Below are 26,588 nucleotides of genomic sequence, written 5' to 3' on the forward strand. Positions count from 1 at the left end.
AGCTTGGGTGCTCCCAAGATTCAAATACCTTTTATTAGACATGGCAGGCAGAAGGAACCCCTGGAGTTGCCAGAGGGACCCCAGCCTCCAGGAGGAATGGGGAGGGGGTGGTGGCTAAAAGGTTAAAAACACCAAGGCTGGCCTGTGGGCTCACGCTGGGCCCAGTGAGTCCTCAAACAGGCTGAGGAGGTTCCGAGGTTCAAAGGAGGGGAAGGAGCCCCGAGGGGGCTCAGAGTCAATGTCACTTAGGTCCAGGGCCTCCCTGGGGTGAGGGGAAGAGAGACAAATGACACTCAGGATCTGAAAGCCACCACCTCCCACCCGCTGGACTCTGGGCCTGCTCACCTCAGTGTGTACCTGCTCCGGGGGGCAGGGGAGCCACTGCGGGGGGTGGAGGTGTTCCCGACAGCCCTGGCCAGGACAGCCTCTGGAGAGAGCGAGAGCCTGCACAGGTGGGCCAGACAAGTAAGGTGTCGGGGGTGGGGAGTATATGGGGAGGGGGCCACAGCAAGGTCAACCCTTGCCCTGTGCAGACCCCAGGCTCCTGACATGGGCAGGGGCTCCAGTCGGGGGCAGTGAGAGCATGGTGCCCTTTCACAACTTTTAAAGGCCATCTGACCACTCAAAGGCCACCTCTGTTCCTTTTTAGAACATGTGGGTTTTGACAGCTGGCTAACAAATGAACTTCTGACAAAGGAAGCCTATCTGGTACCTCGTGTCTGCTATAAAGTGTCCCCATGGCGATGGGTGACATTTCCTTAAAAAGGGGTTAATGGCGTGATTCCTCCTGAGGACTGTGCCCCAAGCGGTTTCTTAATTACAGCCTCTCACTTGGCCGCCAGGTACCTAGGACCAAGGAATTTCCCAGGGCTCGGGCTCCCCAGGCTCTGGGGACTGTGTTCCCGGAGAGGACGGACAGCACCTCACCTGTGGGCACCGCAGCCCTACCGTGGCGGCGGCCGTGGCCCTCGCGCTGCTCCCTCGTGAGGCAGCGCCCCAGGCGTGAGGTTGCCGGTTCTGCTCTGCTCTGCGTGGTCCCTGCACTGAGCTTGGAGGAGACCGCCGCATTCAAGCTGGGCCAGGCTGCACCCCCACTGGCCTTGGCTCCCTTCCCAGGGTATGATGGCGGGGGGTGGGGGGGTGGGCAGGGGGCAGGCTTGGGGGAGGGGTCCTGTTCACCACGAATCCTCACGGGGCTGCGGCCTGGCCGTGCTGACTGCCCCTTTCCCCCACCCCCGGCGTCCTCAGCTCTCACCCACCCTATGCTGTCGTCATCCCAGTTGCTGGAGAGGCTGCTGTCCAGGAGGAGGCTGCAGGGTGGCGAGCCGGGCGGGGTGGCTGGTGGGCTCTGGGGCTGCAGCCATCTGGTGGGGCGAGCCAGCCCGTGCCAGAGCCAGCACAGCAGGGCAAGCAGGGCCTGAGGGGACAGGGACCAGGGAGGCAGGGCAGGCCCTGGGGCCGGGGAGCGCGGCTGGGCACCCTGTCACAGTCACCCACCTTACCTGCCACAGGGCCCACCCTCGACTGAGGGCCTCGGCGGCCATATACCACAGAACGTTCCAAGGCTGAGGCTGCCTGAGCATGGGCAGGGCCAGCAGGGACTCGGCTGTGGCCCGCAGCTTGGGGTCAGGTTCCAGCATCATGGTGAGGACAGAACGCAGCTCAGAAGACAGGCCTGTGCACAGGGCGGGGCCGTGTCAGGGGTGACAGCTCTGAGCCCAGGGGCCCCAGACGTGAGCCCGGCCTCCCTGGGGCCGCACGTTCCTTCCCGTCCTTGCCCTCCACTTACCAGCAGTGAACTCCGGGGGCAGATAGCCCTGGCGCAGCTGCTGCCAGCCCTCCCCACCATGGGGCAGCTCCATGTTGCATGCCACTTCCAGGATGGTGAGGCCCAGACTGGGAAGGGTGGGGGCAGTGACAGAAGAGGGGCAGGGTTGGCCCTGGGGCCCAGACCCCAGAGCTCCAGGCTGCCCAAGAAGAGGGTGGAAAAGGGCTGCCGTCTTCCACCACGAGCCGGGGAAGTGGGGAGGGAGGGGCTGGGGGTCCCGGAAAGGCCCATATTACGGAGCCCCCTCACCACCTGGTGAGTCCTCCTGGCACCCGTCACTGGACAGGCACTGCGGGTGCTGACGTCACTACCATCGTTCTGCTGCCAAGGCTGGATACGGCCGTTAGAGGCAGAGCGGCGGTCACCCCCCTGGACGACGGAACCCACTGCCCAGGCCAGCCCTAGCTTCCCCACTTGCTAAGTGGACTCTGTGCCAGTCCTTCGGCCCCACTGTGTCCATCCCCTGTAAATGGAGCAATTGTCTCTGCTGTGGGGGGGGAGGTGAGGAAATGGGGGATCCATGTAGAGTGGCCAGAGGGTCCGCTGCCCAGAGGCTGTCTCTGCAGAACCCCTCAAGTGCAGGACGGGCCTCCACCCCCTCCGGGCAGGACGTCCCGGCCCGAGGCCGAGTCTTCCTGACTTGGGGCTAGGGTGGCGTTTCCCTCCCTCTGCCGACTGCACATCCCCCGCCCCCCAACCCCGCCAAGAGCCTCCCGCCTCCTGGCCCTCACCTGAACACATCCGCCGCTGTCCCATAGGAGCCCTGTAGCAGCTCAGGGGCCATGTAGCGGGGGTCTCCCTCCTGGGCCTCACCAGTTCCAGATGCACCCAGCTCTACCAGCAGCCCAAAGTCACCCAGCTTGCAGCGGCCCCGGGGCCCCAGGAAGATGTTGGCGGGCTTGACGTCAAGGTGGACCAGGCCTTGGCCGTGCAGGTGAGCCAGGGCAAGCAGGGTATCCCGCAGGTAGCCCCAGACCTGGGCCTCGGGCAGGCCGGTGCCCCAGGCCTCGCAGTGCTGTTGCAGGCTGGGCCCACACAGCTCCGTCTGCAGGTACAGGATGCCGCCCTCCTCCCAGGCTTGCTCCAGCCGCACACAGCGCGGGTGTTGCCCCACCTTCTCGTGGCCACCGACCTCGGCCAGCTTGCGGGCCCGGTCCTTAGGGCCCCGGAAAGGCGACATAGAGCGCTTCACTGCATAGAGCCGGCCGTCTTCCTTAGAGCGCACCTGGAAGGGAGGTGGCACCCACGAGTGGGACAGGAGGCCGGTCTGGCAGACCCTGTTGGGATTTCACACACATGGAAGGTGGAGCACGGCATCCGCCTCAGAGCCCACGTGTGCAGCAGCAAAGCTGGACGGGCCACTCTGAGAGCTCTACGTATTGACCCAAAAGGGCCTCGGGGCACGAGGCTACGTGGAAAAATCTGGCTACACGAACACGTGGCCAGCACGACCCACTGTGCAGAATACAAAAAGAGTCTGTCCGTATCTGGTCAACTCTGTGGAGACGTAGAGAAAAAGATCTGGAAGGAAGGACACCCACCCGAGAAGCACAGTGGTTTCCTCCAGGAAGAACCAGGCTAGGGGCCACGTTATTTGTGCTTTTTAACAACAAAATTGTCTCCAGGTAGTACTTACATAAGGAAGATTACCATTGTAAAGGAAATATAAAGGGGAAATATATTTTAAGGAGAAATAAAAAGCTGGTATGAAGGGTGTAGCGGGAGCACCTGTTGGCCTGAGAGGTGATGGGGCGTGGGGTGTGCGCCACGCAGAGGAGGCTGCTCTGGGGCAGGAGAAAGAGGCAGCCAGGAGCCACTGTGAGGCGTGCCAGGCTCTGCACAAGGGGGGAGTGTTACTGAGGGGTGTGGAGGGCCTAAGTAGGGGGAAGGAGAAAGCAGCCAAATCAGCCCAGGAGAAGCAGGCTCTCAGGGGAGAAAAGGGGAGTGGGCTGCCCAGGACACTGTCCCCTCCAGGCGGAGGTGGGGGGGGGTGACAGTAGCAGGCCTAAGGAATTGTCACCCCACTCACCTTGAAGACCTCTCCATAGGAGCCGTGGCCCAAGCGGCCAAGCCTCTGGAAACTCTGTTGGAAGAAGGACTCTGGCCGGCTCGGGTCATAGGAGGGGCTCTGAAGGGTCTCAGAGGCTTTGCCTTGGAATGTCACCCTCCGGGGCTGGGGCTGGTGCCAGCCCGGGGTCCGAGGAGGGAAGAGGCGGCTGATGGGGACGCTGCCCTTGGCAGGGGGCCGGGGCGGGAGGCTCCGACTGAGCCCTCCAGGCCTCTTGAGGGAGAAGCCAGGTTCTGCGTGGCGGAAGTAGGCTGGGACTGGAACGGGGGTGCCACTCAGGGGCGGGGGGGTGCCCTCTGTGGGCACAGGCATGGCCAGCACAGGAGGCCCTGAGGTGCACAGGACAGAGCAGTGTGTCCGCTCAAACAGTGTCTGGTCTTGTGGCCCCAAAGAGGCTCCGGAAGAGAGGTGCGTCCACTCTGCACACAGGTTCCGCTTTAAACATGGAGGCCACAGGGACGAGCACCTGCGGGGAGAGGCAGAGGACAAGTATACATAGGCCTGCATGCAGTCATCTGTACCTGGGAGGCCAGAGAAGCATAAACCACAAACCCCAAGGCCATGTCCTGGAGACTGCGCAGTCCGGCACAGGTTGGCTGAGAAGGGTTCTGGAGCCAGGGACCCCACAAGTATATCCCTGCCTCATCACAACCAGCTGTTTGGCCTTAGGATACGCACCCTCTTCCAAAATCGTAAGGTGGAAATATTAATGCAGGCCCACCATCCCTTATCTCTAATTCAAAAGTGAAAACAAAGATCTGAAATCCAAGTTTCTCTCCTGTCTTCGTTCTCACAGCTGTGGGGCCAGCACTCACTCAGTAGACCTCCACCACCTGCAGCCACGGAGGGAGGCCCAAGTTCCAGGTGAGCGCAGCGGGGCAAAAGCCCTATCTGGCAGGAGGGCTAGGGACACTGGGGCCCAGCCACTCAAACCCCAGCAGGAGGTCCCCCACCGGGAAAGGCAAGCTGAGAAGGCCGGAGGCTACTGTTCCCACCCTGAGGCAGCAGTGTCACTCAGGCAGGCACCCGTGTCGCTGCCCTCAGCTCCAGAGCTCTGGCCCAGGGATTCAGTCTACAGACAAGCAGGCAATCGAAGAGAAATTCTGAAGCTCTCCCTGAAAAATACACACACACACACACACACACACACACACACACGCTATTTGAAACGATGTGTGGGAAGTTCAAGCCTAAAGACACTCTCAAAGACTCTGGAGGTTTTGATGGTAAGCAAATAGGAGGAAGCTTGGTACCTCCATTAGTGCAACAAGTGCCCCACAGCCCGGCTACTTTCCCAGACAGAACTGGGGACAAGACCCTTACTGGGGTCAAAACAAACCTCAAACACTGAATTCAAAAGCTACCTTGTCAAAGGAGCCCCAAATTAATTAGATCAGTCTGCGGAGCAATCAGTGCCCTAGGCGCTGAGAAAAACAACAGAACGATCAGCCCACAATGGGTGGAGCCCAACAGCTTAAGGACGGGGATGGACAAAGAGAGGCCCGTACAACCACCATCACTCAAAGGTGACCATGCACATGCCCAAGGCTGGGCCCTCTGAGGAGCGGCATCCCAGGCTTCACGCTGCAGGGGAAAGACATCACGACAGTGGCCCAGCCAGTCGCTAAAAAATAAACAAGCAAACGAGTCATAATCCTCCAGGCGGGGAAGAAGCCAGTAAGGCCAGTTGCTATAACATTGTCTAAAATGTCCAGTTTTCAAAAAAAAAAAAAAATACAAGATATCCACAGCCATAGGAAAATGTGACCCCCACGCAGGAGAAAACCAGACAAAAGAAAGTACCTGAGAGGGACCGGATGTGAGATTTAACAAAGACGTCACAGTACTCACTATAAATATGTTCAAAGGACTAAAGGAAGCCACGCTGAAAAGAGTAAGTGAAGCGCGATGATCACATTTCAGCAAATGAAGAACAGTGATACTGAGATAGAAACTATAGAAAGAACCAAAGGGAAGTTGTGGAGTTGAAAGGTGCAAGAGCTAAAATGAAAAGATTCATCAGAGGGGTTCAACAGTACATTTGAAATGGCAGAATGATTCGTGAACCTGGAGATAGATCAAGAGAGATTCTGCAGTCTGAAGAACAGAGAGGAAAAAGAACGAAGAAAAGGGAACCGAGCCTCAGGGAAACGCAGGACACCACTGGGTGCACCAACGTATGTACAAGGTGCAGCAGAGGAAGGAAGGGGAGTAGCAAGAAAAATATGCTAAGACATCATAGATGAAAACTGCCCCAATGTGATTCACAAAAAAACCTCTCTGCCCTAAGAAAAACACATGAACACTGCCAAGGAGCTCCAGGAGCATCAGGGAGGACGAATGGAGAGGCCCACACACAGACACACCGTTTTGAAATGCTGAAAACCCGGGGTGCCTGGGTGGCGCAGTCGGTTAAGTGTCGGACTTCAGCCAGGTCACGATCTCACGGTCCATGAGTTCGAGCCCCGCGTCAGGCTCTGGGCTGATGGCTCAGAGCCTGGAGCCTGTTTCCGATTCTGTGTCTCCCTCTCTCTCTGCCCCTCCCCCATTCATGCTCTGCCTCTCTCTGTCCCAAAAATAAAAAAAATAATAATAATAAAATAAAATAAACGTTAAAATGCTGAAAACCAAAACCAAGGATGCAGTCTTGAAAGCGGTAAGAGAGAAAGGCCTCATCGCTTACAACCTCCCCTAAGATTAACTGCTGACTTCTCAGCAGAAACAATGAAGGCCAGGAGGTAGCGGGTGGCCTATTCAAAGTGTTGGGGGAAACATCTGTCAACCAAGAATCCCATGTCCAACAAAACTATCTTCCAAAACTAAAGGCAAAATAAAGACATTTCCCAGGTAAAAACAGAAAGAATTCACGGCTAGCAGACCTGCTTTGTAAGAAAAACTAAGGGAAGTTCTCAAGACCAAAAGCACGTGATCCCTAACAGTAATCTGAATCGACACGAAGAAGCAAAGCGCTGGTGTGTCATACAAAAGATGGTTAAATACATATCTCCTCTCTTAGCTGATATAAAAAGTAAGTGGACGATAGCATGCAATTGTATACTGAGCACTGAACGTATAGACCTAACACACTTATAAATAAGAGCCCAAAAGAGTTGGGTGGGAACAAAATTACATTGGACTGGAAAGTGACACCAGATGGTAACTCCAGTCGCAGGAACAAATGAAGAGAACCAGAAGTGACAAATAAGAGGGTCGCTGTAACCAACATTATGCATATATACTTGCTTTCCATCCACTCTTCCTTCAGCCGCTTAAAGAAATTAAAGGTGACCTAAATAGGGCGCCTGGGTGGCTCAGTCGCTTAAGCCTCTGACTCTTGGTGTCAGCTCAGGTCATGATCTTATGGTTTGTGGGTTTGAGCTGAGCCCCGCATTGGACTTGGCACTGACCGTGCAGAACTTGCTTGGGATTCTCTCTCTCTCCCTCTCTCTGCACCCCCCCCCCATTCAAAGGTGCTCTCTCTCAAAATAAACTTTTAAAGAAATTTTGAGAAAACCAAATCCCCCAATAAATGCTAACTGTTACATGATAAGTAAAATATAATAATGCTCTGAGCAGTAATTCAAAGAACACACCCAAAGTGCAGTGGTCCTGAGGGTGTGTGTCGGGAGAGAGAGGGCTGTGTGTTGCCATAATGTTATTATAGAAACAAAAACAAGAAAACAAGAGAGGAGTCCAATTTTGAGAGGAAGCCACAGTGTATCAAAAGAAGCAGGGAGTGAATCGGGAACAGACACCTGAGGGGGCGGTCCTCTGAAGTCTGTTGCTGGGGCAGTGAGGGGTAGGGGAGGGACCCCCATCCGACATCCCCTGGGGACCCTTCCTCCGCCGGTATTCACTTCAGGATTCCCATCTCAGGGTTTCTCAAAGTGCAGAACCAGGGTGTCAGCACCCCCTGCTGGTTAGAAGTACAGACTCCAGGCCCAGTCCTAGCATATTTGGAGACACCAGGCACCTGCATTCTTTAAATTTTATTTAAAAAAAAAAAAAAAAATTAATGGAGGGGCACTTGGGTGGCTCAGCCCGTTAAGTGTCTGACTTCAGTTCAGGTCATGACCTCATGGTTCACGAGTTCAAGCCCCCACGTAGGCTCTGTGCTGTCAGCGCAGAGCCCACTTCAGATCTTCTGTCCCCGAAATAAACATTAAAAAATATGTTTATTATTTGGAGAAAGAGAGACAGAGCAGCACGAACAGGGCAGGAGCAGAGGGGGAGACACACAATCCGAAGCAGCTCCAGGTTCCCAGCTGGCAACGCACAGCCTGACAGGTGACTCGAACCCACGAACTGTGAGATCATGACGTGAGTTGAGTCAAAGGCACACACTTAACTGACTGAGACACCCAGGCGCCACTCCAGACACCTGGAGCATCTTAAACCAGTTCTCGGGCGACCCCAATGTCATTTCATTCTAGCACCACCGGCCTGGCCACACAGCTTTGGGGATGATGGGACAGGGGAGGGAGAATCCTGGGTGGCCCTGACCAGGCCAGGCCTGGGTGGCCTCTGGACCTTTCGGGGGCCTCACCCGCTCACTGGGCCGGACACATCGCTGACCACGGTCTGCCGCGCTAGACTGTGAGTTCCTCCGGGACAGGGCCACAGCCGATTCACCTCCGTGGCTGTGGGCAAAGCCTGGCGAACAGCTGAATAGGCCGGCTGCCTCGGGGGAGGGGCTGCAGATGAAAGGTGGGTAGGGCTTTTCCCGGGGAGGGACCGGTATGGGGGGGAGGGCAGGGCGTAGTCACCGAGGAAGGCCGGGAGGGCGGTGGCAGTCACCAGGAACCGCGGGGGCAGTGGGTGGGGCCGCCGCGGGCAGGGCCCGACACTGCGGGACGGGGCGGGGCCGTCGGTGGGGTTGAGGCTGGGGGCTGGGACCGGGAGCGGGTGACGCTGACCGCGGCAGGGGCTGTCAGGGGGCAGGGGCTGCCGGGAGGAAGTGCCGGCCGACGGCCCTCAGGACCCAGTCTGGGCTCACCTTGACGGGTGGGCGGGGCGCGGCCCAGAGAGGTCCCAGATTCCGGATCGGCAGAGGCCGCGGAAGCCCCCGGCGCAGTCAGGCGGTCGGGGGTCTGCAGTCGACGGCTCCCCACGCCCGGCGGGAGGACTCTCGGAGGGGAACGGCCCGTGAACGCGCGCAGAGCCGGCTCGCGCCAAAAATTCCAAACCGGCCTCGAGGCCCCGCCCAGGAACGCCTCTTACCCCGCCCCTCCCCGATGCAGCCCATCAGAGGCTCCCAGGCTCAGAGGCTCCGCCCCCGACGTCCCGGCGTGCGCGTCCCCGTGCCCTCTCCGGCACCTCAGGTCGTGCCCTCTCATTGCGCAGGCGCGACGTCTCGGCGCTAACAAGGGCGGAGGCTGCGACGCGGTGCAATCTCGCCGATGCGGCGTGGCGCGTGGTGTGAGCTGGGGCGTGGAGTTGTCCCGTTCGGGTCCCGGGCTGGGGACACAGCTCCAGACCCCAGTCCTGCACCCACGGCCGTCGCTGAGCTGGCTTAGTTTTCTATATTATAAAAGAGGCGGTCTTTGTAGTTGGCCTCAGAGGCGCCTCAGGAGGGGGTCACTCCGGACGGGACGGGAAGTGCCTGCGCTCTGCGGGTCCCAGCCGCGTGGGGTGCCCTGGGCTCGCTGGCTCCTTCCTGCGTGTCGTGCACCATACCGGGAGGCCGGACATTGTCCCCACCCCCCGGGAAGCCCACCAGGCCGGCCTCGGCCACCTCCGAGGCAGCCCGAAGTATTCTTTGGATTTGAGATTTGAGCTCAACTCCACCCTACCTCCGCCCCTTCCTGGCCGAACGACCTTGGGGACCCACGGGGCCTTTCTGAGCTTCGGATCAGCCACCTGCAAAAACTGAGCTGATGAAGCTTCCCGCACCGAGCTAGAGGTTCACATGGGAGGGATCCCCTTGGAGTTCTTAGCAGGGAGCCCCGGCGGAGCAAGCGCTGGTCCCTAACACTGGCGCGGCTCGGGGGTGCGCCTTCACGGAGGGGACCTTTTATCCGTTTAACAGTGGGGGCGAGGGGAGGAGTCACACTTCCGGGCCACCCTCTCAAGAACGCTCCCCAGCGTGTCGCATCTCCTTTCCCACCTGGTTTCCTTATTATTACACTTAACTTCTATCTGAAATTCTCTCCTCTAGTTATTGGTTTACTTGTTGACCACCCGTCCCCCAGTTTTCTAACAGGTTAGAGTTCCCAGCCCGTTGTGGTGCCTTCAGCGAACGCTCCAGTGTGTGGCCCAGCAAAGGAGGGCCTGGTCCCCCGGATTAGGTCCTTGGACCTAGAGCGTCTCTAGGGGCCGCATCCCCACCCACCTCCGCCCACCCTCCCCTTGAATTTGCATCTCTGGCAGCCACAGCCCCAGTGACTCAGTCTGGACCCTTGTTAAAGGCCCCAAGCTTGTCCCCAGGAGGCCTGGGGAAGCAGGCAGGCCCCTCTCCAGCTGCCAGCCCCTCCTGCAGGAGTCTGGGTCCCAGGGCCTCCTCCAGCTGCCCAGTCTTGAAAGCCTAATGTGCAATGACCTAAAAATAAATATTTCTTTAAATTCGAAAATATACTTCCAATGGATATTTCACTGTATGGAAGGACTATAATATGAAGTACAGATAGTCGCTAAGAGTGTGGGCGGTGAAGTAAGGAAAACGAGGGCTCTACCCTGCTCTGCCACTCAAAAGCTGTGCCATCATAAGCAAGTTGCTTTATGTCTCTGGATGTTTCCCTGCGGAGAGATTAGTTCCTACCTCCTAGGGCAAGAGCACTAAATAAGAAAATGAATGTGAGGGGCACCTGGGTGGCTCAATCAGTTCAGAGTGGATTCTGGCTCAGGTCATGATCTCACGGTTGGTGAGTTTGAGCCCTGTATCTGGCTCCTTGCTGATGGTATGGAGCTTGCTTGGGATTCTGTCTCTCTGCCCCTTCTCTGCTCACTCTCTCTCAAAAATAAACTTAAAAAAAAAAAAAAAAAGAAAATGAATGTGAACTGCCTTGAGTTACAAGGCTGAGCAAGCATACAGTAGGAGCTTACTGTTTCATAATAACAGTAATATTTTGCCAACTGTATAGTATTTTACAGGCTTCACAGCAACTGCCTGGGCCACAAGGAAGTTCCTGGTAGAGAGGGATCGGGCCCCCACACCCGCCCGGGGACCACAAGTTCCCAGACCAAAGAAACTGGCTGGGGCTCCGTTAGAAGAAAGCCCCCAACCCGCTTCCCAGGCGCTGGATTCCAGGCGTCCCACCCACACACAGGTAAGAGCCGGCTTGGGCCCTGCGCCCCCGTGTGTCCCATCGCCGCAACAGCACCGTCACCCAGACTTGCAGGGAAGAGTCACCCCTCACCTAGGAAGCCCCCGCAGGGCCACAGAACAGGAATACCATGACTTAAGAGAAGGAGGGAAATGACGGCCCCAAGTGCAAATGTGGCTACCCTAACGGAGAAGAGATTGTGAGGGGTGCTTCTGGGGAGCTGGCTACGTTCTGTTTCTTGATCTTTGTGCCAGCAGCACTAGCTGAATTTTGTTTAAGTTTATTTATTTATTTCGAGAGAGAGAGAGCATTAGCAGGGGAAAAGAGAGAATCTCAAGCAGGGTCCACACTGTCACCGCAGACCCCGACGCAGGGGCTCCTTCCCACAAGCCGTGAGATCATGAGCCAAAATCGAGATTCCGACACGCGACCCACTAAGCCACTTAAGCGCCCCAGTAGCTGTTTGTTTTGTGGGTATTTGTTATATCATACATTTCTGTCCTCTGCACGCTTCTGTGTGTTTGCCCGACTTCACGCTGGCATAGGCTTTAATAAACTGGCAGGTGAGTGGAGAGGGAGTTCACAGAGGTCAGCTTTGCACCGGGCAAGTGCCTAGAGGTGCCGGGCAGTGCCCTAGAGGCAGCCAACGCAGGGATCCAGGCTAAAGGGCTGTCAGGTGCACGGCCAAGAGGGTGACCTGAGGGGACTTCAGCACAGGTGCAGGTTCAGAAGGCGCCCGCCCTCCCCTCCAGCTGTCCTCCACAAATTCCTACCCCGGCAGGTGCCGCTTTGAGCAGCTGGCTGCGCGTCTATCGACAGGCTTTACCATTTTAGGCGACACACTTCCTGGACCTCTGCCTTGCACTCTCAACACCCAGCTGTCACCTTGCCCTGGCCCCTGGAAGTCGCTCCTCTGCTTGGAAGCTGGACCACCACGTCCCTTCACACTTAGGAGCGAAGGGTACCCGAGGCCCGAGCTCCATCAGGGGCTCTCTCGGTCCCCAAGTGGTCCTTGTGCTTTCAGGCCAGCCTGGCCCGACCTGAGGGAACTGGATGTGCTGGGGTGGGGGTGGCAGCACTGCAGGGGCCAGGGGATGCCCCACCGGGTTCAGCCCTGGCTCTGAGCAGCCTCCAGCTGGCCCAAGGCCCCAGGCTGCCTGGCATTTTCCACCGGCCCATGCCAGCACCCAGGCAGCCTGGCAGCGGCCAGGGGTACCCGCATTCCCTTTGGCAGTAGCCTGTACCTCCTGCACGGCCCCTCCTGGTCTGTGCCTACCTCATCCCGGGCCAAGCTTCCCTGGCACACTATGGGGAGAGCCTTGTGTCTGGGTCTGTGTAGGGGGCCCTTAGCTATATGGGCTCTGAAGCAGACACCCTGGGCCTAGACTGGCATAGGACAGAGAGCGGTGCAGTGTCTGGGGGTGACCTGGCCTGCTGCCCGCCCAACAGTGTGTGGCGTAGCAGAATAGAGGACTGGACCCAAGGAGCCCCGCAGACTGCCCGGCAGCCAGTAAAAGGTCCAGCCCCCAGGACTCTGGGTCACGGCTCTATGCCTCTGTACCAGGCAGGGAGAGTGGGGGCGTGTGGGGTGCTGCGCCGGGGTACTGGGCTGCAGGCACCCAGTGGGAACAGAGGGGCCCTATGTGTGTGTGGGGGGGGGAAAGTGGGTGCCGGGGCGTGGCCATGTGCAGGTGGGAGAACAAAGAGGGAGGTAAGGTACAGGCACATCTCAGTGCGGGGGGCAGTGGGGGGTACTCCAAGTGAGGGTGTATCTCGTAAAAGCCCTGCTGTCCACTATGGCTGGAGCTGGCCCCTGTGTGTGTTGTGATCTCAGAAGCCTTACAGCAAGAAGACCCGTGTCGCCCACTCCCCGTGGTAGCCCCTCTCTAGGTCACCGCCCTGGCTGGCTGTATCCTTAGACAGAGGTGCCAGGAGGGGCGGGCTGGGCAGGGGCCAGACCATCAGACAGGGTGTGGGGCCTTCTGGACTAGGGCCCAGGGGGCCTGAGTCACTGCCGTCCCCAGCCAGCTCAGTGGGGTTCACTCCTGGCACTTCCCGGAGCCGCCTCTCCCGTCTTCCCCTACTTGGGTCCTCACCAAGTCCTCACGAAGGCCTGGGCTCCAGGCTCATCGGCCCACCCCCGAGAAACAGAGCGCTAACTGGCCTCTGGCACCCTTCTTGCGGTCCTGTCCCCATTCCACCTTAAGCAGTGCCCTCCCACCCCCGCCAGCACCCCCCCAGGGGTAGAGTCATTGCTGCTGGAGCTGGCCAGGAGAAAGGGGTGAAGCTGAGAGGGCCTCCTGCAGCGGGTGGGCCCCCACCAGGCTTTCAAGGAACAGTGAGGATTCCTGGACAGGCTCCCTGGGTGTCACCACCTCCTGTAGAAGGGAGGCCGGGCCCGCTCTTGTACGTGCAGCCTCTGTTGGGAGACCATGGGCCACCTCCTGGTATGGTCCCCGAGCCTCCAGGGCTAGACAAGCTCTTCCTGTGGACACGCGGCCTGTTGTCGTCCACTGTACTGTTGGCGTTTCCACAAGCCTCTGGAACACTCTGGTCTCTGCCCCCCGCCCCCGCCCCGCTCTCTGTGTATCACAGTAACTCATCAGAGTCTCCCCTGCCTGCCCCCCCCCCCCATTTCTGGGCCTGGCTTTCCCTCCTCTCTCCGGCTCTATATGGGCTGGGCCTGGGGTGCCTGCCTGCCCCTTGCCAGCTGCTGGGAGGGAATCTGAGCCCCCGAGGTCTGGCGCCGGGGCCCCAACCCTGACGGGTGGAGGAGCCCCAGGGGCCAGGTGGGGGCCTGTCCCGGCTGTCAGCACCCATGATGGATGAGGGGTGGGGCGGGGAGAAGTCGAAGGGTTGGAGTCATGCCACAGAGAGAGGTGGGGGCTGGCCCCCTGGGTTCTGCCAGCAGAGCCTCTGCCACGCACAGCTGGGGGGCCCGGGCGAGACCCCACCCAGCAGGGGTGTTTAAAGGCCTGAAGGGTGGGTGCCATCCTGTCCCACTCGGCATCATGGGCACCTGGGCCTTCCCCGTGGCGCTTTTCCTGCTCTGCCTGACTTCTGAAAGCCTGCAAGGCGGTGAGGGCGGAAGGCGGGCAGCTGAGGTTGCTGAGGTTGCTGAGGTTGGGTTTGGGGGGCCTAGGTACAGCCCTGGGCCAATGCTAGGGCTCCGGAGAGAGGGAGGTCCGGGTGTGAAGTCTGTCCTGGGCAGGGGATGGATGCCTGGGTCCTGCTCCCTCTCCACCTCTGGGGTCCCCACCTGGAGTCAGCACCTCCTTGCTCCCCAGGGCTACCTCCATTGTCTCCAGGCCTAGGGAAAGGTAAGCAGTCCCTCCTGGCACTGGGGTCAAGGAAGAGGGCCTGGTCTCTCCCCCAGGGGTCTGGGAGCCCTCTGGGGGGAGAGCCCCAGATGTTCCCTACCTAGTTCTAAGATCCTGATGTGGGCCCCAAGAGAGCACAGGGTCCCTCCCTGTCTTCATAGCAGACAGTCTCGTCCATGGTCAGCTCAAGTGTGTGGAGCAAAGACACCCCACACCTTTGGAACAGGAATGGGATGGGGCATGAGAACATCCCAGAGGAGGGGTTGGAACTAGGTGTTCAAAGGGGGCAAGCTGTGACAGGGAAGGGGAAGCACATCCTGGCAGTAAGACAGGGCAAAGGCCTGGAGGCAGGGCAGGGGGGAGAAGACAAAGGGGCCCAGGGACAGGGGGGAGGGGGCCAGAGTGTCACAGAAGGGTCTTCACTCCAGGAACCTGTGGGGTCTTAAGGGTGGGAGAAGGGGATCCCTGCTGAGACCAGATGCACCTGAGCTGCAGGAGGGAAAGATTAGGAGGTGGGGCGCCAGGAGGATGAGATTTCCGGGAAGGGAGGCATCCCAGAGACACTCCAGAGTCCGAATGGAGGGTAGAGGCCGACACACCCCTGTGGGAGGCGCAGGGGATCTGCCCCCTCCCTCCATGACCCTGCTGCTGGCTACTCACCTGGCTCTGTCCGTGCCCCTCCTGTGACCAGAGGGGAAACCGAGGCCCAGAGAGGGGTTCCGCTCTTGCAGAGTGGGGGGGCGGCATTCAGGTTCAGACCTTTGCCCCCTCCTAAGTTCACCTCCTTCTCCTCAACCCACAGGCTTAGGAACCCCCAATGGCTACAGATCAGGTAAAGCTGGCTGAGAGGGTGGGCAGGGTGGGAGCAGCTGTGTCCTCTGAACAAGGGTGAGGCACCCCAGCCCTTGGCCCCTCCTGGCCCCCAGGCTCAACTTCTTGTTTCCTCCACTCAGGCTACGGCCCCCCCAGTGGCCTGGGAGCAGGTGAGAGATGGGCAAATGGGATTTGGGGGTTGGGAGAAGCAGCTGCCTCAGAATATGTGGGGACAGTGCTGACCCCCTCCCCGCCCCCCCCCCCACATACACATCCCCCACCCACCCCCACCCCCAGGTAGAGAAGCAAACCAGCGATCCCTTGTGGCAGGTGTAGGTCTCTCCTTTTCCTGCTGCACACATTCCCCTCCCCCCTCAGAATCCACCAAGACGGCTCTGGTGTCCTCTCACCCGTGGACCTGCCCTGGGCACCCCCAGTCTTTCCTCTCCCTGCTTCTTCCCTGTGCTGCCCCTGCTGAGCCCCACTCCGGGGCGAGCAAGCATGGCTCACTGCATGTCCTCTGGGCCTGTGGGAGTGGAAAGAGGGGAGTGGGCTCCAAGGCCCCCTTCCTGTGCCCCAGCGGTCCTGTCCACCCTCTTTGGGATGGACCGACCGGAGCTGAGTTCCCATAGGCCTGCTCAGAATGACCGGCAGGGGGGAGCAGGGGTCCTGGGCGACCCTGAGGAAGGGGATCCGGAGTCCCTCACCTGTGCCCTGGGTCTCCCCTGGCTTCAGTGGGGATGTTCAACCTCAGAAGCTAGGTGGGCCCTGCCCAGCCCCAGCTCTGTCTCCCCACCTTTCTCTCACACCCCTGTCTCCATTCGTCCCTCCAGGATTTGGGAACGGGAATGGCCTGGGAGCCCAGCCAGGTGAGACTGGTGGGCTCTGGGGGTTGGTTTTCTCTGTCTCCCTCCTAGACCTTGGAGGGGAGGGTCAGGATTTTTTAAGGATTGAGGGGGCAGATCGGGAGCCTTCTGACTTGCTGTTTCCGGCTGGGTCTAAGGGCCTCGTACCCCTACGCTGGGTAGACCCCAAACCTCCCCAGTTCATCCCTCCCTCTCCCGATGGGCCCCCCAGCTCAGAATGGCTACAGAACAGGTAGAGGTGGGCCCAGGGTGATGGGGAACTGGGGCCAGGATTCTAGAGGTGCTCCTGAAATGGGATCCGAGACCCTCACTTGATTCCCATCTCCCTCCCAGGCATTGGAGGGGGTGTGAAACCCCAGAAGTCAGGTGAGCCCCCCACCCTGTCTCCCCATCTCTGCCCCCTATTATTCCCTTATTCCTCCCTGACCCCCTCCTGCCCTTTCTCCCCAGGGTTTGGGAACGGAAATGGGCTAGCAGCAGGGGACTTCCCAGGTGCGGTCGCCCAGCCAGGTGTGGTAACCCAGCCAGGTGCGGTGGCCCAGCCAGGTGCGGTGGGAGAAGAGGGATGGGTCTGACATGGGGCTGATGAGGCTGGGTCAGCATCAGGAGTGTCTTCTCCCCGGCTTCCCCAGGGCAGAACTGGTGACTTACTGGAGGTGGAAGGGGACCATAAGAGTTCCTCATGTCTGGCTGGGGGAGGGGAGAAGGGCACCCTTGCTTCACCCCCACCTCAGCTGGGACCCCAAAAGCCCCCCGCCTCACCCCACAGCTCAGCACAGCTATGGAGCCCCAGGAGGAGGCTGGGTCGCTGGGATCCCCTCACCTGCCACATCTTTCTCCCCAGGTTTTGGAGGTGGTGTGAAACCCCAGAAGCCAGGTGAGACACCCCCCGTCCATGCCCACCCTTCTGTCCACCTTGTTCTCTGTCTGGCTCCCTTTGAAGCCCAGTCCCCTCCTTATGCCGTCTGGCTCTGCCTCCCCAGCATATGGAAACGGACTGGTTGCTGGTGCCTTCCCGGGGCTTGGAGCCCAGCCAGGTGAGGACACCCGGAGACGGGGCCCCGGGAGGGAAAGGAGGTGCGGGTAGAACTGGAACCAGGGAACCAGAGGGGGAGAAAGTTGTGGGGAGCGGCTCAGCCTCGGTCTCTCCCCAGGCCTGGTAGGGGGCATGCAACCTCAGCAACCAGGGGAGGGGAGAGTAGCCCTCTCTGCATGTCCCCAGCTCGGGCACCGTGTCTCCCTCTCAGGAGCTGTTCCCCTCATTGGGCTGCTGCTGCCACTCCCGTGGCAAGAGCCATGGTCTCGGGGAGGGCCTTCCCGAATCCCAGGCCCTTCTCAGGGCATGCTTCCTGCAAAGAACAGTTGAGGGACACAGAGGTCCTGGGTGAGGGCAGCATAGGAGGCAGTGAGCCCACCCTCAGCAGCCACACTGGCCCAGCTCCAGCCCTGCCTTCCCTCTCTCCACAGGCCCTGTGGCTCAGGGACCAGGTAGGGGTGGGGGCCAGGAGGATATGGGGGGGTGGTGGTTCAAGGGAGCTCCAGGCTCCTTCACCTGGTCCCTGACCCTTTCTCAGGAGTTGGAGGGGGCGTGAAACCACAAAAGCCAGGTGAGCCGCACCCTGTCCCTATGTCCCAATCTCCTTTCGCCGGGTCTCCCGGCCTCCCCTTACTCCCTCTCTCTTTCTTCCTAGGATTTGGCAATGGGAATGGGATGGGAGTTGGAGCCCAGCCAGGTGAGGGCGCCTGGTCCAAGCTGGGGCATGTCAGGGACTAGAGGGGGCAGAAAATTGATTGCTGGTGGGAGATTGCTGGGGTGATGTCCCCATGTGGCTCCGAATAGATCTTGCAGCTCAGAATGGCTTTGGACGAGGGGTGGCGAGGGGGTGGGGTTGAAGCTGGGAGCCTGGCTGGGCTTCTGGGTCCCTCATCGGCTAGTCTCTTCCCCAGGTTTGGTGGGGGTGGAAAAGCACACAAGCCAGGTGAGCCCCACTGCTTGTCTCCCTGTCAGTCGTCCACATCCTTCTTACTCCCTCTTGCTCTGTCTCCCCAGGATTCGGGAACGGGAATGGGCCGGGAGGCGGCGCCTTCCCAGGAGCAGGAGTGCAACCAGGTGAGGGCCCGGAGCTCCAGGACAGTGGGGGTCCCTGAGGTGACCAGGTGTAGTTATGATTCGGGGCCCTGACCCTAGTTCGGAGGGAGGACGAGGGGCCAGGCAGCCCCCCCCAAGTCTTCCCCATGCCCTGGGGGATGTGGGGGAGTAAAGCCACAGAAGCCACACGAGACCCCCCAGGCCACCGCCTTCCCCAGCCGGTGTGGCAGACCGCCGGGGGTGGGCAGGTGGGGGACAGGCCCCTCCAGAGCCTGGGTCACTCTGGGGGAGGACAGGAAAGGAGCATGAAGGCAACAGAGAGGCCAAGGCGCCCGCCGGGTTTGGCAGGGAGAAGACCGCTGGCTGGGGCCCGCTGAAACGCCTGTGGGTGCTTGAGCTGGGGCCTCCAAGAGGGGACCAGAGAGGGTACAGGCTGTGGAAACAGCTCAGCGGCTGAGGCGGCAGGAGCTGGCACTGAGCCTGCGATTGGTGACAGGAAGCAGTGTCCGAGTCTACCTTCCTGGCTGGTTGACGCACATGGTGGCGGTGATAAGCCAACCAGGTGGCACCCAGGCAGCGGGGGGTGGCGTTCAGGCTCCCCAGGGGGCTGGGCCCCAAGGGCAGGTCAGGGACTCAACGGGGTGGGTATGGTGGTGAATTCAGAGCCACAGGGGCCAGGCTTCAGGGGGAGCCTCAGAAGAGAGGCTGTACCCAGAGCCCTCTTGTTTTCCACCAGGCCCTGCAACTCAAAACGGCTATGGACCAGGTAGGGGCGTCCCAGGGCTCTGGGGACACCCAGAGACGGGGACTGGACCCTCACCTGCTCCCTGTCTCCACCAGGCTTTGGAGGGGGTGTGGAGCCCCAGAAGCCGGGTGAGCCTCGCCCCTGCCTGTCTCTCGCCACCTCCCCCAAACCTAAGCTCCCCTCCCCCATTCACACAGCCCCTATCTGCCCCCCAGGATTCGGGAACGGCAACGGGCTGGCAGCCCAGCCAGGTGAGACTGGTGGGGTCTGGGTGCCCGCGTCTAGGCGTCCTCTCCCCTCCAGGCCTTGCGGAGGCCGGACTGGTAAATAATTGAGGAAGGGCTGAGAGAAAGCCTCCAGGATTCTAGCTTTCTGGCTTGGCTCTGAAGGGGGCACCTTCACCTGTACCTCAGCTGGCCCCAAATCCCCCCAACTCACCCTTCCTCTCCCACAGTCCCAGCGACCCAGAACGGATATGGAGCAGGTAGGAGCGGAGTGGGGAGGACCGTGGGGAGGTCTTGAGATGGGGGCTCCCTCGTCCTTCACCTGCTCCTGTGTCTTCTCCAGGCTTTGGTGGGGGCAGGAAGCCTCAGAAGCCAGGTGATTCCTGCCCTGGTCTTATCTGTATCCATGAACCCCCTGAAGCCAGAGCACCCCCTACTCCCTAAGGATCCTCTCTAGGATCTGGGAATGGCTGGGAGGCAGGGCTTCCAGGGGCCAGGGGCCAGGCTTTACACGGGGGGGGGGGGGGGGGGGGGGGGTTGGGTTCCAAGTGCTGGGGAGATGGAGAGGTGAACTGTGGCCTGGGAGGGGCATGAAACCTCAGAGGCCCCTGTGAGGGGAGAGGTGGCCTCCCAGCCCTAGCCAGCTCTGTCCTGCCTCCTCCTGAGCCCCTCCAAACACTGTCCCTCATCCCCATCCAGCTTTCCTTTCCCCCCACCCCCCCCCATCCCCCCACTTATGACAACAGGAACCCATGGAAGGCAGCCAGGTCTGGGTCCTGAGGGTTGGGAGAAAAAGCAGGAGCTGGGGGTGTGTGGGGACCAAGAGGAGAGGTCTGGTGGGGTCCACATCAGCCTCTGCCTCCCCAGGCCTAAGTGAGGGGGGGCAGTAAGATCCAGAAGCCAGGTGAGCCTCACCCCTCCCTGTTTCTCTCCACCTCCCCCAAACCCTGAGCTCCCCTGCCCCCATTCACACCCCGTGTCCTTCTGTCCCCCCAGGATTCAGGAACGGCAACGGGCTGGGAGGCCAGCCAGGTGAGACTGGTGAGGTCCGGGGAGTGCAATTCTGGGTGTCCTCTCCCACCTCCCTCCGGGCCTTGCAGGGGCAGGGCTGGTGACCATTTCAGAACAGCTGGGGGGACCTCCACCTTAGCCAGCCCAACCCCCACCCTCGGCTCACCCCTCTAGCTCACAAAGACTACAGAGCAGGTGAGGAGAGGAGGGCTTGGGGGGCAGCGCGTCTCTTCACCCAAGCCCCATTCTGGGGGTCCTGCCAGACTCAGAGGGTGGAGCAGACGATCGCATGGAGGTAGCAGAGGAGGAGGCCCCAGGTTTCTGGCTCGTCCCCTGGCCTCCTTCCATACCTGAGCCTCTCCCGTCCACACAGGCCCCGTGGTTCCCATCAGCTACGGACCAGGTAGGGAAGCGGGCGCTGGGGCCGCCAGGGTTGTGGAGGAGAGGCCCAGAGATGGGGAGTCGGCGGCTCACCCGGTCCCATCTCTTCTTCAGGCGTTGGTGAAGGCGGGAAGCCCCAGAAGCCAGGTAAAGCCTTTCTCGGTCCTGGCCCCGTGATACTGTGACTTGTAAGAAGAAATAAGTATTCGATCTCCGGTTCTGGCACAGAGCTCCTAAGAGCGTAGTAATTTCCTAAAGGCCGCAGGAGGTGTTCTTTTGTTATGTTAACGAGCCGCCTAGGGTTGGGGAGCTGGTTGCCAGGGGATCCCACTCCGTGATTGGGTCCCACCTTCGGTCCCATCCTTTGAGCTCCGGGAAGGAGGCCGGGCTGGGGAATGAGAGGCTCTTCCGCGTAACAAAGCCTCCATGAAAACCCAAAAGGCTCGGAGGGGGCGGAAGCCCCTCGGGCGCTCCCGCAGGCCCTGGGCATTTCTTCCCTGCACTGGTCCTGAGTTCTAGCCTTTCTAATAAGCCTGCACTCTGAGAAGTCAAATGTTTTTCAGAGTTCTGTGAGCGGCTCTAGCAAATTAGCCAGACCCAGAGAGCTCGATTTCTAGCCGGTGGGTCAGAGGCACAGGTGACCCCTGGACTGGGGATGGTTCCTGAAGTGGGGGGTGGGGCACTGAGCCCTTAACCTGTGGGCTCTGACGCCGTCTGCTGGCATCTGGGCTGAGAGACACCGTCAGACACCCAGCTGGTGTTGGGAGAGTTGCCTGGCGCCAGAGGTGGGGGGGATCCCAGAAAGAATTGGGACTGGGGTCAGGCCCCCACCCCTCTCTACCCCCAGAAACTGTCTACTCCCCCCACCGCCCCATTCCCCCTCATGACTCACACCCTGTCTCCCAGTTTACAGCAATGGGCTGGGAGCCGGAGTCTTCCCAGGTGAGGGGGCCCAGCCAGGTGAGGGAGGTAGGGGCAGGCCCTGGAGTGCTGGGGGGTGGGGTGGAGACAGGGGAGGACGGGGCACGGGGTCCCGTGGGGCCAAGAGTTGGGTCCTGGAGAAGAGAAGGAGCAGGGTGGGGTCCCCTCATCCTGCTTCTGTCTCTTCCCAGGCCTGGGAAGGGGCATGAGCCCTCTGAAGCTAGGTGAGCCCACCCCTGCCCCTCATGGGCCTTGCCCTGAAGTCTGTGCACCCCAGCCCCTGTCCTCAAGCCTGCTTCTCTTCCCAGGATATGCCCCAGGGCCTGGGTTGCAGCTCCCGGCAGGTGAGTGCAGTGGGGGCCTCAAGAGGGGAGACAGAGCTCCTTCTTAGAAACTTAAGGTCTCAAGTCTCCTGTCTCTCCTGCAGCTCTTGGAGGGGGTGTGAAACCTCAGAAGCCAGGCAAGTGAGAGACCCCCCCCCATGTCTATCCTGCACCTCCTCCTGCCTCCTTCCAGAACCCTCCCCCACCCCACCATTACTGCCCCTCACATCCCTGCTTTTTCTCTCCAGGATATGGCAATGGAATTGGGGTGGGGGCCCAGCCAGGTGAGGCTCCTGGGGTGGGGCTGGGGGTGAAGGGATGTGCACCAGGAGGGAGGTGGGAGGGATGTTGCTGGAAGGCAGAGGGGCTGGGTGGGCCATCAGCAGGTGCCATGTTAGATGTGAGTCACCTTGCCCCCCTAGCACTGCAGGAACAGGGCTTTTTCTGGCCCAGCCAGTGCCCCGCCCGCCCTCCCCCCTCCCGCCCAAGCTGTGTCTGTCCTGGAAGCCGCTGAGGGCTGGTGGCTTGGCCAGGCTGAGGCCAGGAGAGCAGCCTGGGATAGGCGCCAACTTGGGCTCACTGCCCTCCCCCCCCATCTAGGTCCCTGCAATGGGAGGGTCCCTCCACTGCTGCTCCCCAGGCCTCCCACTTCGGGGGTCCCTTCTGACAAAGGGGGCGGCTGGGGCCCCAAATCTCGGCCCCCTCCCCCAGTGCAGAATGGCAAGTTCCCAGGTCAGTGTGGAGTGGGGTCTGGGGGGCAGCAGGGGATACCTGGTCCCAGGAGGGGCTGGGTCTAGCTGGGCTGCCACAAGCCCCTGCCCGTTCTCCAGCTGAGCCTGGGGCTGTCCCAGAGAGCCACCTGAGGGAAAGCCTAGACTGGCCCTGAGACCCCACGGGACCCCCAGTAGGGCAGCCCCGCCCCCAGCCCTTGCACCAAGGGCAGCCTGCAGCCCTCCTGACCCTCCCTGCCCTAAGCTCACTCCTGTCGCTTGGCTTTCTTCCTAGCACCGACTCCGGCCATCCAGTGGGGAATGAAACCTCAGAAAGCAGGTGCGAGTCTGTCACTCCTCCATCATCCTTGTGCCCCCCGTCCCCATGCCACACCAGGGTCACTCCTCCATCATCCTTGTGCCCCAGTCTGCCTCAGCTGTTCAGGCTCCTTAGGGAAAGGAAGTTCCTCCCAGAGTTTACCCTCAGTTTCTCTTGCTGCTTTCTAAGCCCATTTCTCCTGATTCCATTTCCTGTTGATAGGGAGGATCCCTTCCTCCTCTTGAGAACCCATAAGGTCCGTCTTTGACCCCCAGGGCGTTAGGGAAAGTCTGGGCACTCTCCGCTGATCTCTGTTTTCCCCACAGGATACCGGCCCCCGAGCGGCTATGGAGCAGGATCAGAACTGGGTGAGAAGGCCCTTCCGTTTCCTGCCTCTCCTGTCCCTAGCTCGAGACGAGTGGAGTCAAGAGACTTGGCTGACCCCCCCCCCCCAATCTCTATCCCCGTTTCCTCTCCCCCAGGCTTTGGTGGTGGCCTCAAGCCTCAGAAAGTCGGTGAGCGCCTGGTCCCCTGGGTGCAGGCTGCCACTTTCCTTATGGCAAGCCCTCCTTGCTCCTGTCTGTTGCCGCACCTGGCTCTTTCCTGATGTAGCCGGCACACGTTTACTGTGCACTAGGCCGTAATTATGGCCAGAAGCAGGTGCCACCCTGTCTCCGGTGAGGGCAGAGTGGCAGACTGAGGCACAGTCCTGAGGTGGAAAGGGAAGCTGCCCAGAGGGAGGTCAGGAGAAGCTTCTGGAAGGTGGGACACCAGGGGTGGCACAGGGTTAGCCGACTGAGGGTGGGGAGAATGTGTGAGGCCCTCTCTGGGTTGCTTCCGAGTCAGTCTGTGTGTCTGCTGCCCCCTGTCTGTCCATGAGCTGGTCACCCTGGGCCCCTACCCCCACCACTCACCCAGTCTTTCTCCAACTTCTGTCTTGCAGGGTTCGGCTACGGGAATGGTCTGGGAGCTGGGGTCTTCCCTGAGGCCCACCTGCAGCCAGGTGCCTGGGGGTGCTGGGGTGGGGTGGGGAGCACTGGACTCAGGGGCTACTCCTGTCTCTGACCTTCTCCTTCCTCCAGACTTCCCTGGGGCCAATGGCTTTAGGAATGGTGAGTCTGGGGGAGAGTGCAGGCGATGGGGGGAGGGGCAGCCAGGAGCTGGGCAGGAATCACTTGGATCTCTTGCAGGGTTCGGGGAAGCAGCACCAGTCTACCCCAAGGCAGCCGCTCCAGGACCTGAAGGAAATGGTAGGAAATGAGTGCTTTGGGGGTGAACCCTGGCAAGGGCCATGGGGACCACGCCAACCGGGCGGGGGCTTCTGAGGCCCTGGATGTCCTGCTCTGGTGGGGACAGGTACCCACAGCAGCTCTCCTTCTGCAGGTCAGGCTGGGACCCTAAGGGGCTCTTCTTGGCCCTCCGTCCAGCCCTGGGTGCTTGCCCTGAAGCCTGGATATGGGGCTGGAGGCGCATACCCAGGGGTCAGGAGCCAGCCAGGTAATGGCCTATGTGCAAAAGCATTGTGGGGTTGTCCCGGTGGCTGTAGGGAGCTGCGCCCTGGGCCCAGGCCCACCCACATCCCCGGAGAGAGGGAACAGGACAGGAACAGGGTGGGTAGGCAGGAACGGATGGGGTTGGAGGAGAGGCGAGGGGCGAGGGACCCTGAGCATGAACCTGGATGCTAGAACAAGAAGGGGAAGTGACAGACCCCAAGTGAAAGCCACTGGGGACTCAGTGCTCCCACCTTCTGTCCTTCCCCCCAGGCACATATGGACAGCTGAGGCCAGAGCTGGGCCCTGGACCCTTCGGTGAGTGGCAGTATCCCAGGGCCCAGGGTGAAGCCGGGAAGGGCAGGAGGACTTTGAAGTCCTCTGGTGACCTGGTGCCCTGGCTTGTCTGTGCCTTAGGCAGCCCTGAGGTGAAGAGAGGTGGCAGTGGCCTGCTGGGAAATGGCTATGGAGGTGAGAGGCATCACAGTGGCCCTGTCCCCCACTCACCCCGCGCCACCGTTGTGGCCCCTCCAGGCTGCCCTGGGGCTGTCCCAGCCCTTGGGAGGGATGGCAGGCTCTCAGGTCACCTGTAGGTCTGTGCTGAGTGACTGATCTTAGACACCAGAGGAGCGAGAGGGCTCAAGTCGCCTGGGAGGTGAGGAGGGGTCCAGACTTCACCGGGGCCCTGCCTCCTCCCAGGCCACTGTTCTCTTGGAAAATGCTGAGCGCCGAGGCCCTTCCATCACCACCCATCCTGAGTGCCTCAGAACCACAGCCCGATGTGGGTGAGGACGACCAGACCCTGGGGCTTGGCTTCTGGCCTGGGGTCTCCTGCGGGCTGAAAGTATTAATAAAGACCACGTGCTACCGTTTGCCTCTTCGTGCTGTGGTAGGGGGATCGCTGGCTGGGGTGGGGCAGCCCCGGCCGGCACCTCATTCGTCCATCCCACTTCTATCCATCCATCACTTTGTCCCGCTTGAGCGGGGGAGCCACAATCAAATTAGGGGACGTGTGCATTATTTATGTGTAAATTTATAGTCTATTTATTAGTTATTCCACTAAAAATCTTTTTCTTTTTAATTTTTTAAAATGTCTTTATTTTTCATTTTTTGAGAGAGAGAAAGATAGAGTGTGAGCAGGGGAGGGGCAGAGAGAGTGGGAGACAGAATCCAAAGCAGGCTCCAGGCCCTGAGCTGTCAGCCCAGAGCCCGACGCGGGGCTCTAACTCACAAATGGTGAGATCATAACCTGAGCGGAAGTCGGACCCTTACCAACTGTGCCCCCCCCCCCCCGGGGCCCCTCGAAATCTTTTTCTTAAGGCTTTCACTTGCTTTCCAATGGTATTGTACTAATTAACTTTACAATTTGGATGTAAAACTCACTCCCACATTCTTGGATGAATGCTCAAGTTAGATTACGAATTTGCCAGATCTGACTTCTCCCTGAAGATTTAGCATGCCTTCCAAACCTGATGACCTCAATTCCCTTATACACTTCAATTACACACATAATCTCCTTGATCTACAAGATCCAACCACTAAGTTCTTTCTGAGTACTTAAAGGGCTCTTGGAAATGAAGAAATCAGACATTTACCATCTCCGATTCCTGAACGCTTTCAAACATCTTAAAAAGCCAGTTACTGACCCAGTATCAGTATTGGTGATACTGGATTGCCTGTTTTTCTTACCCCACGCGTACAGATCTTCTTGCACAGAAATGCGGACGCCCAGCAGTCTTTTTGCCCGGCTCCAGCGTGGAGGTGGCACAACTGGGGACTGACCCGCTGTTCCGAGCTCCTACTCAGGGGCAGGCCCGTGCCAGAACCATCTCTCTGAGCCTCTGGCTTATGGCCTTTTGCCCTTCCAAGCCCACACCTCTGGCAACCCTCACAGTAATACAAATAAGGCTTAAGGTTGATCAGCTTTTAGGAAATTCTATAAACATCAGAATTCCAGCCTGGTTTTTCTTAGCCAACCTCATTTGATTTGCTCTCTTTGGGAGGCCTAGATTTTTCCTTTTTCACAGGACTACTCATTTAAAAAAAAAATATCCAACTAGGTGTCTCAGTGGGTTAAGCGCCCGACTTCAGGTCATAACCCCACAGCTGGTGAGTTCGAGCCCTGCATCGGGCTCCAAGCTGACAGCATAGAGACTGCCTAGGATTCTCTCTCTCCCCTCTCCCTCTCTCTCTGCCCTTCCCCTGCTCATGCTTTCTC

At 59.7% G+C, this 26,588-nt stretch overlaps 3 protein-coding genes across 13 annotated transcripts; 2 read left to right on the forward strand and 1 right to left on the reverse strand.

Moving 5' to 3' along the window:
- Positions 1-14: 14 nt before the first annotated feature.
- Positions 15-9,063, reverse strand: PKMYT1 (protein kinase, membrane associated tyrosine/threonine 1). 5 transcript variants are annotated; one of them, XM_027043435.2, is made up of 10 exons: positions 8,893-9,059; positions 8,443-8,590; positions 3,858-4,362; positions 2,560-3,053; positions 1,790-1,896; positions 1,503-1,675; positions 1,260-1,417; positions 928-1,048; positions 346-444; positions 15-262 (listed from the first exon to the last, which is right to left on the reverse strand). In XM_027043435.2, exons 3-10 carry the CDS (start codon positions 4,206-4,208, stop codon positions 242-244), a joined length of 1,524 nt encoding a protein of 507 aa, XP_026899236.1. In that variant the 5' UTR covers positions 4,209-4,362; positions 8,443-8,590; positions 8,893-9,059; the 3' UTR covers positions 15-241. The 5 variants fall into 5 exon arrangements, with proteins under 5 accessions (XP_026899236.1, XP_026899233.2, XP_053069098.1 ...); XM_027043432.2 differs by having other exon boundaries at positions 928-1,043; positions 8,451-8,590; positions 8,893-9,027; XM_053213123.1 differs by having other exon boundaries at positions 8,451-8,590; positions 8,893-9,027.
- A 768-nt stretch (positions 9,064-9,831) lies between these two features.
- LOC128313638 (elastin-like) lies at positions 9,832-17,523 on the forward strand. Its single transcript, XM_053213295.1, has 10 exons — positions 9,832-11,161; positions 11,993-12,675; positions 15,432-15,461; positions 16,125-16,160; positions 16,491-16,523; positions 16,608-16,649; positions 16,686-16,703; positions 17,002-17,034; positions 17,141-17,194; positions 17,405-17,523. Exons 2-10 carry the CDS (start codon positions 12,513-12,515, stop codon positions 17,521-17,523), a joined length of 528 nt encoding a protein of 175 aa, XP_053069270.1. The 5' UTR covers positions 9,832-11,161; positions 11,993-12,512.
- On the forward strand, positions 17,232-25,239 carry LOC106978728 (elastin-like). 7 transcript variants are annotated; one of them, XM_027043472.2, is made up of 28 exons: positions 17,241-17,645; positions 17,732-17,764; positions 17,849-17,890; positions 18,208-18,267; positions 18,983-19,012; positions 19,087-19,119; positions 19,207-19,242; positions 19,446-19,475; positions 19,559-19,591; positions 20,212-20,247; positions 20,600-20,629; positions 20,722-20,754; positions 21,514-21,549; positions 21,720-21,752; positions 21,837-21,872; positions 21,956-21,988; positions 22,100-22,135; positions 22,452-22,583; positions 22,857-22,901; positions 23,207-23,248; positions 23,363-23,395; positions 23,824-23,883; positions 23,963-23,992; positions 24,071-24,130; positions 24,264-24,377; positions 24,644-24,688; positions 24,788-24,841; positions 25,070-25,239. In XM_027043472.2, the coding sequence occupies exons 3-28, from the start codon at positions 17,869-17,871 to the stop codon at positions 25,093-25,095; spliced, it is 1,158 nt and encodes a 385-aa protein (XP_026899273.2). In that variant the 5' UTR covers positions 17,241-17,645; positions 17,732-17,764; positions 17,849-17,868; the 3' UTR covers positions 25,096-25,239. The 7 variants fall into 7 exon arrangements, with proteins under 7 accessions (XP_053069103.1, XP_026899273.2, XP_053069102.1 ...); XM_053213128.1 differs by lacking the exon at positions 23,363-23,395 and having other exon boundaries at positions 17,232-17,645; XM_053213127.1 differs by lacking the exon at positions 19,559-19,591 and having other exon boundaries at positions 17,242-17,645.
- Positions 25,240-26,588: the final 1,349 nt, after the last annotated feature.

This window comes from Acinonyx jubatus, chromosome E3 (assembly GCF_027475565.1).
Source record: "Acinonyx jubatus isolate Ajub_Pintada_27869175 chromosome E3, VMU_Ajub_asm_v1.0, whole genome shotgun sequence".
In the NCBI taxonomy this organism is placed as follows: Eukaryota; Metazoa; Chordata; class Mammalia; order Carnivora; family Felidae; genus Acinonyx; species Acinonyx jubatus.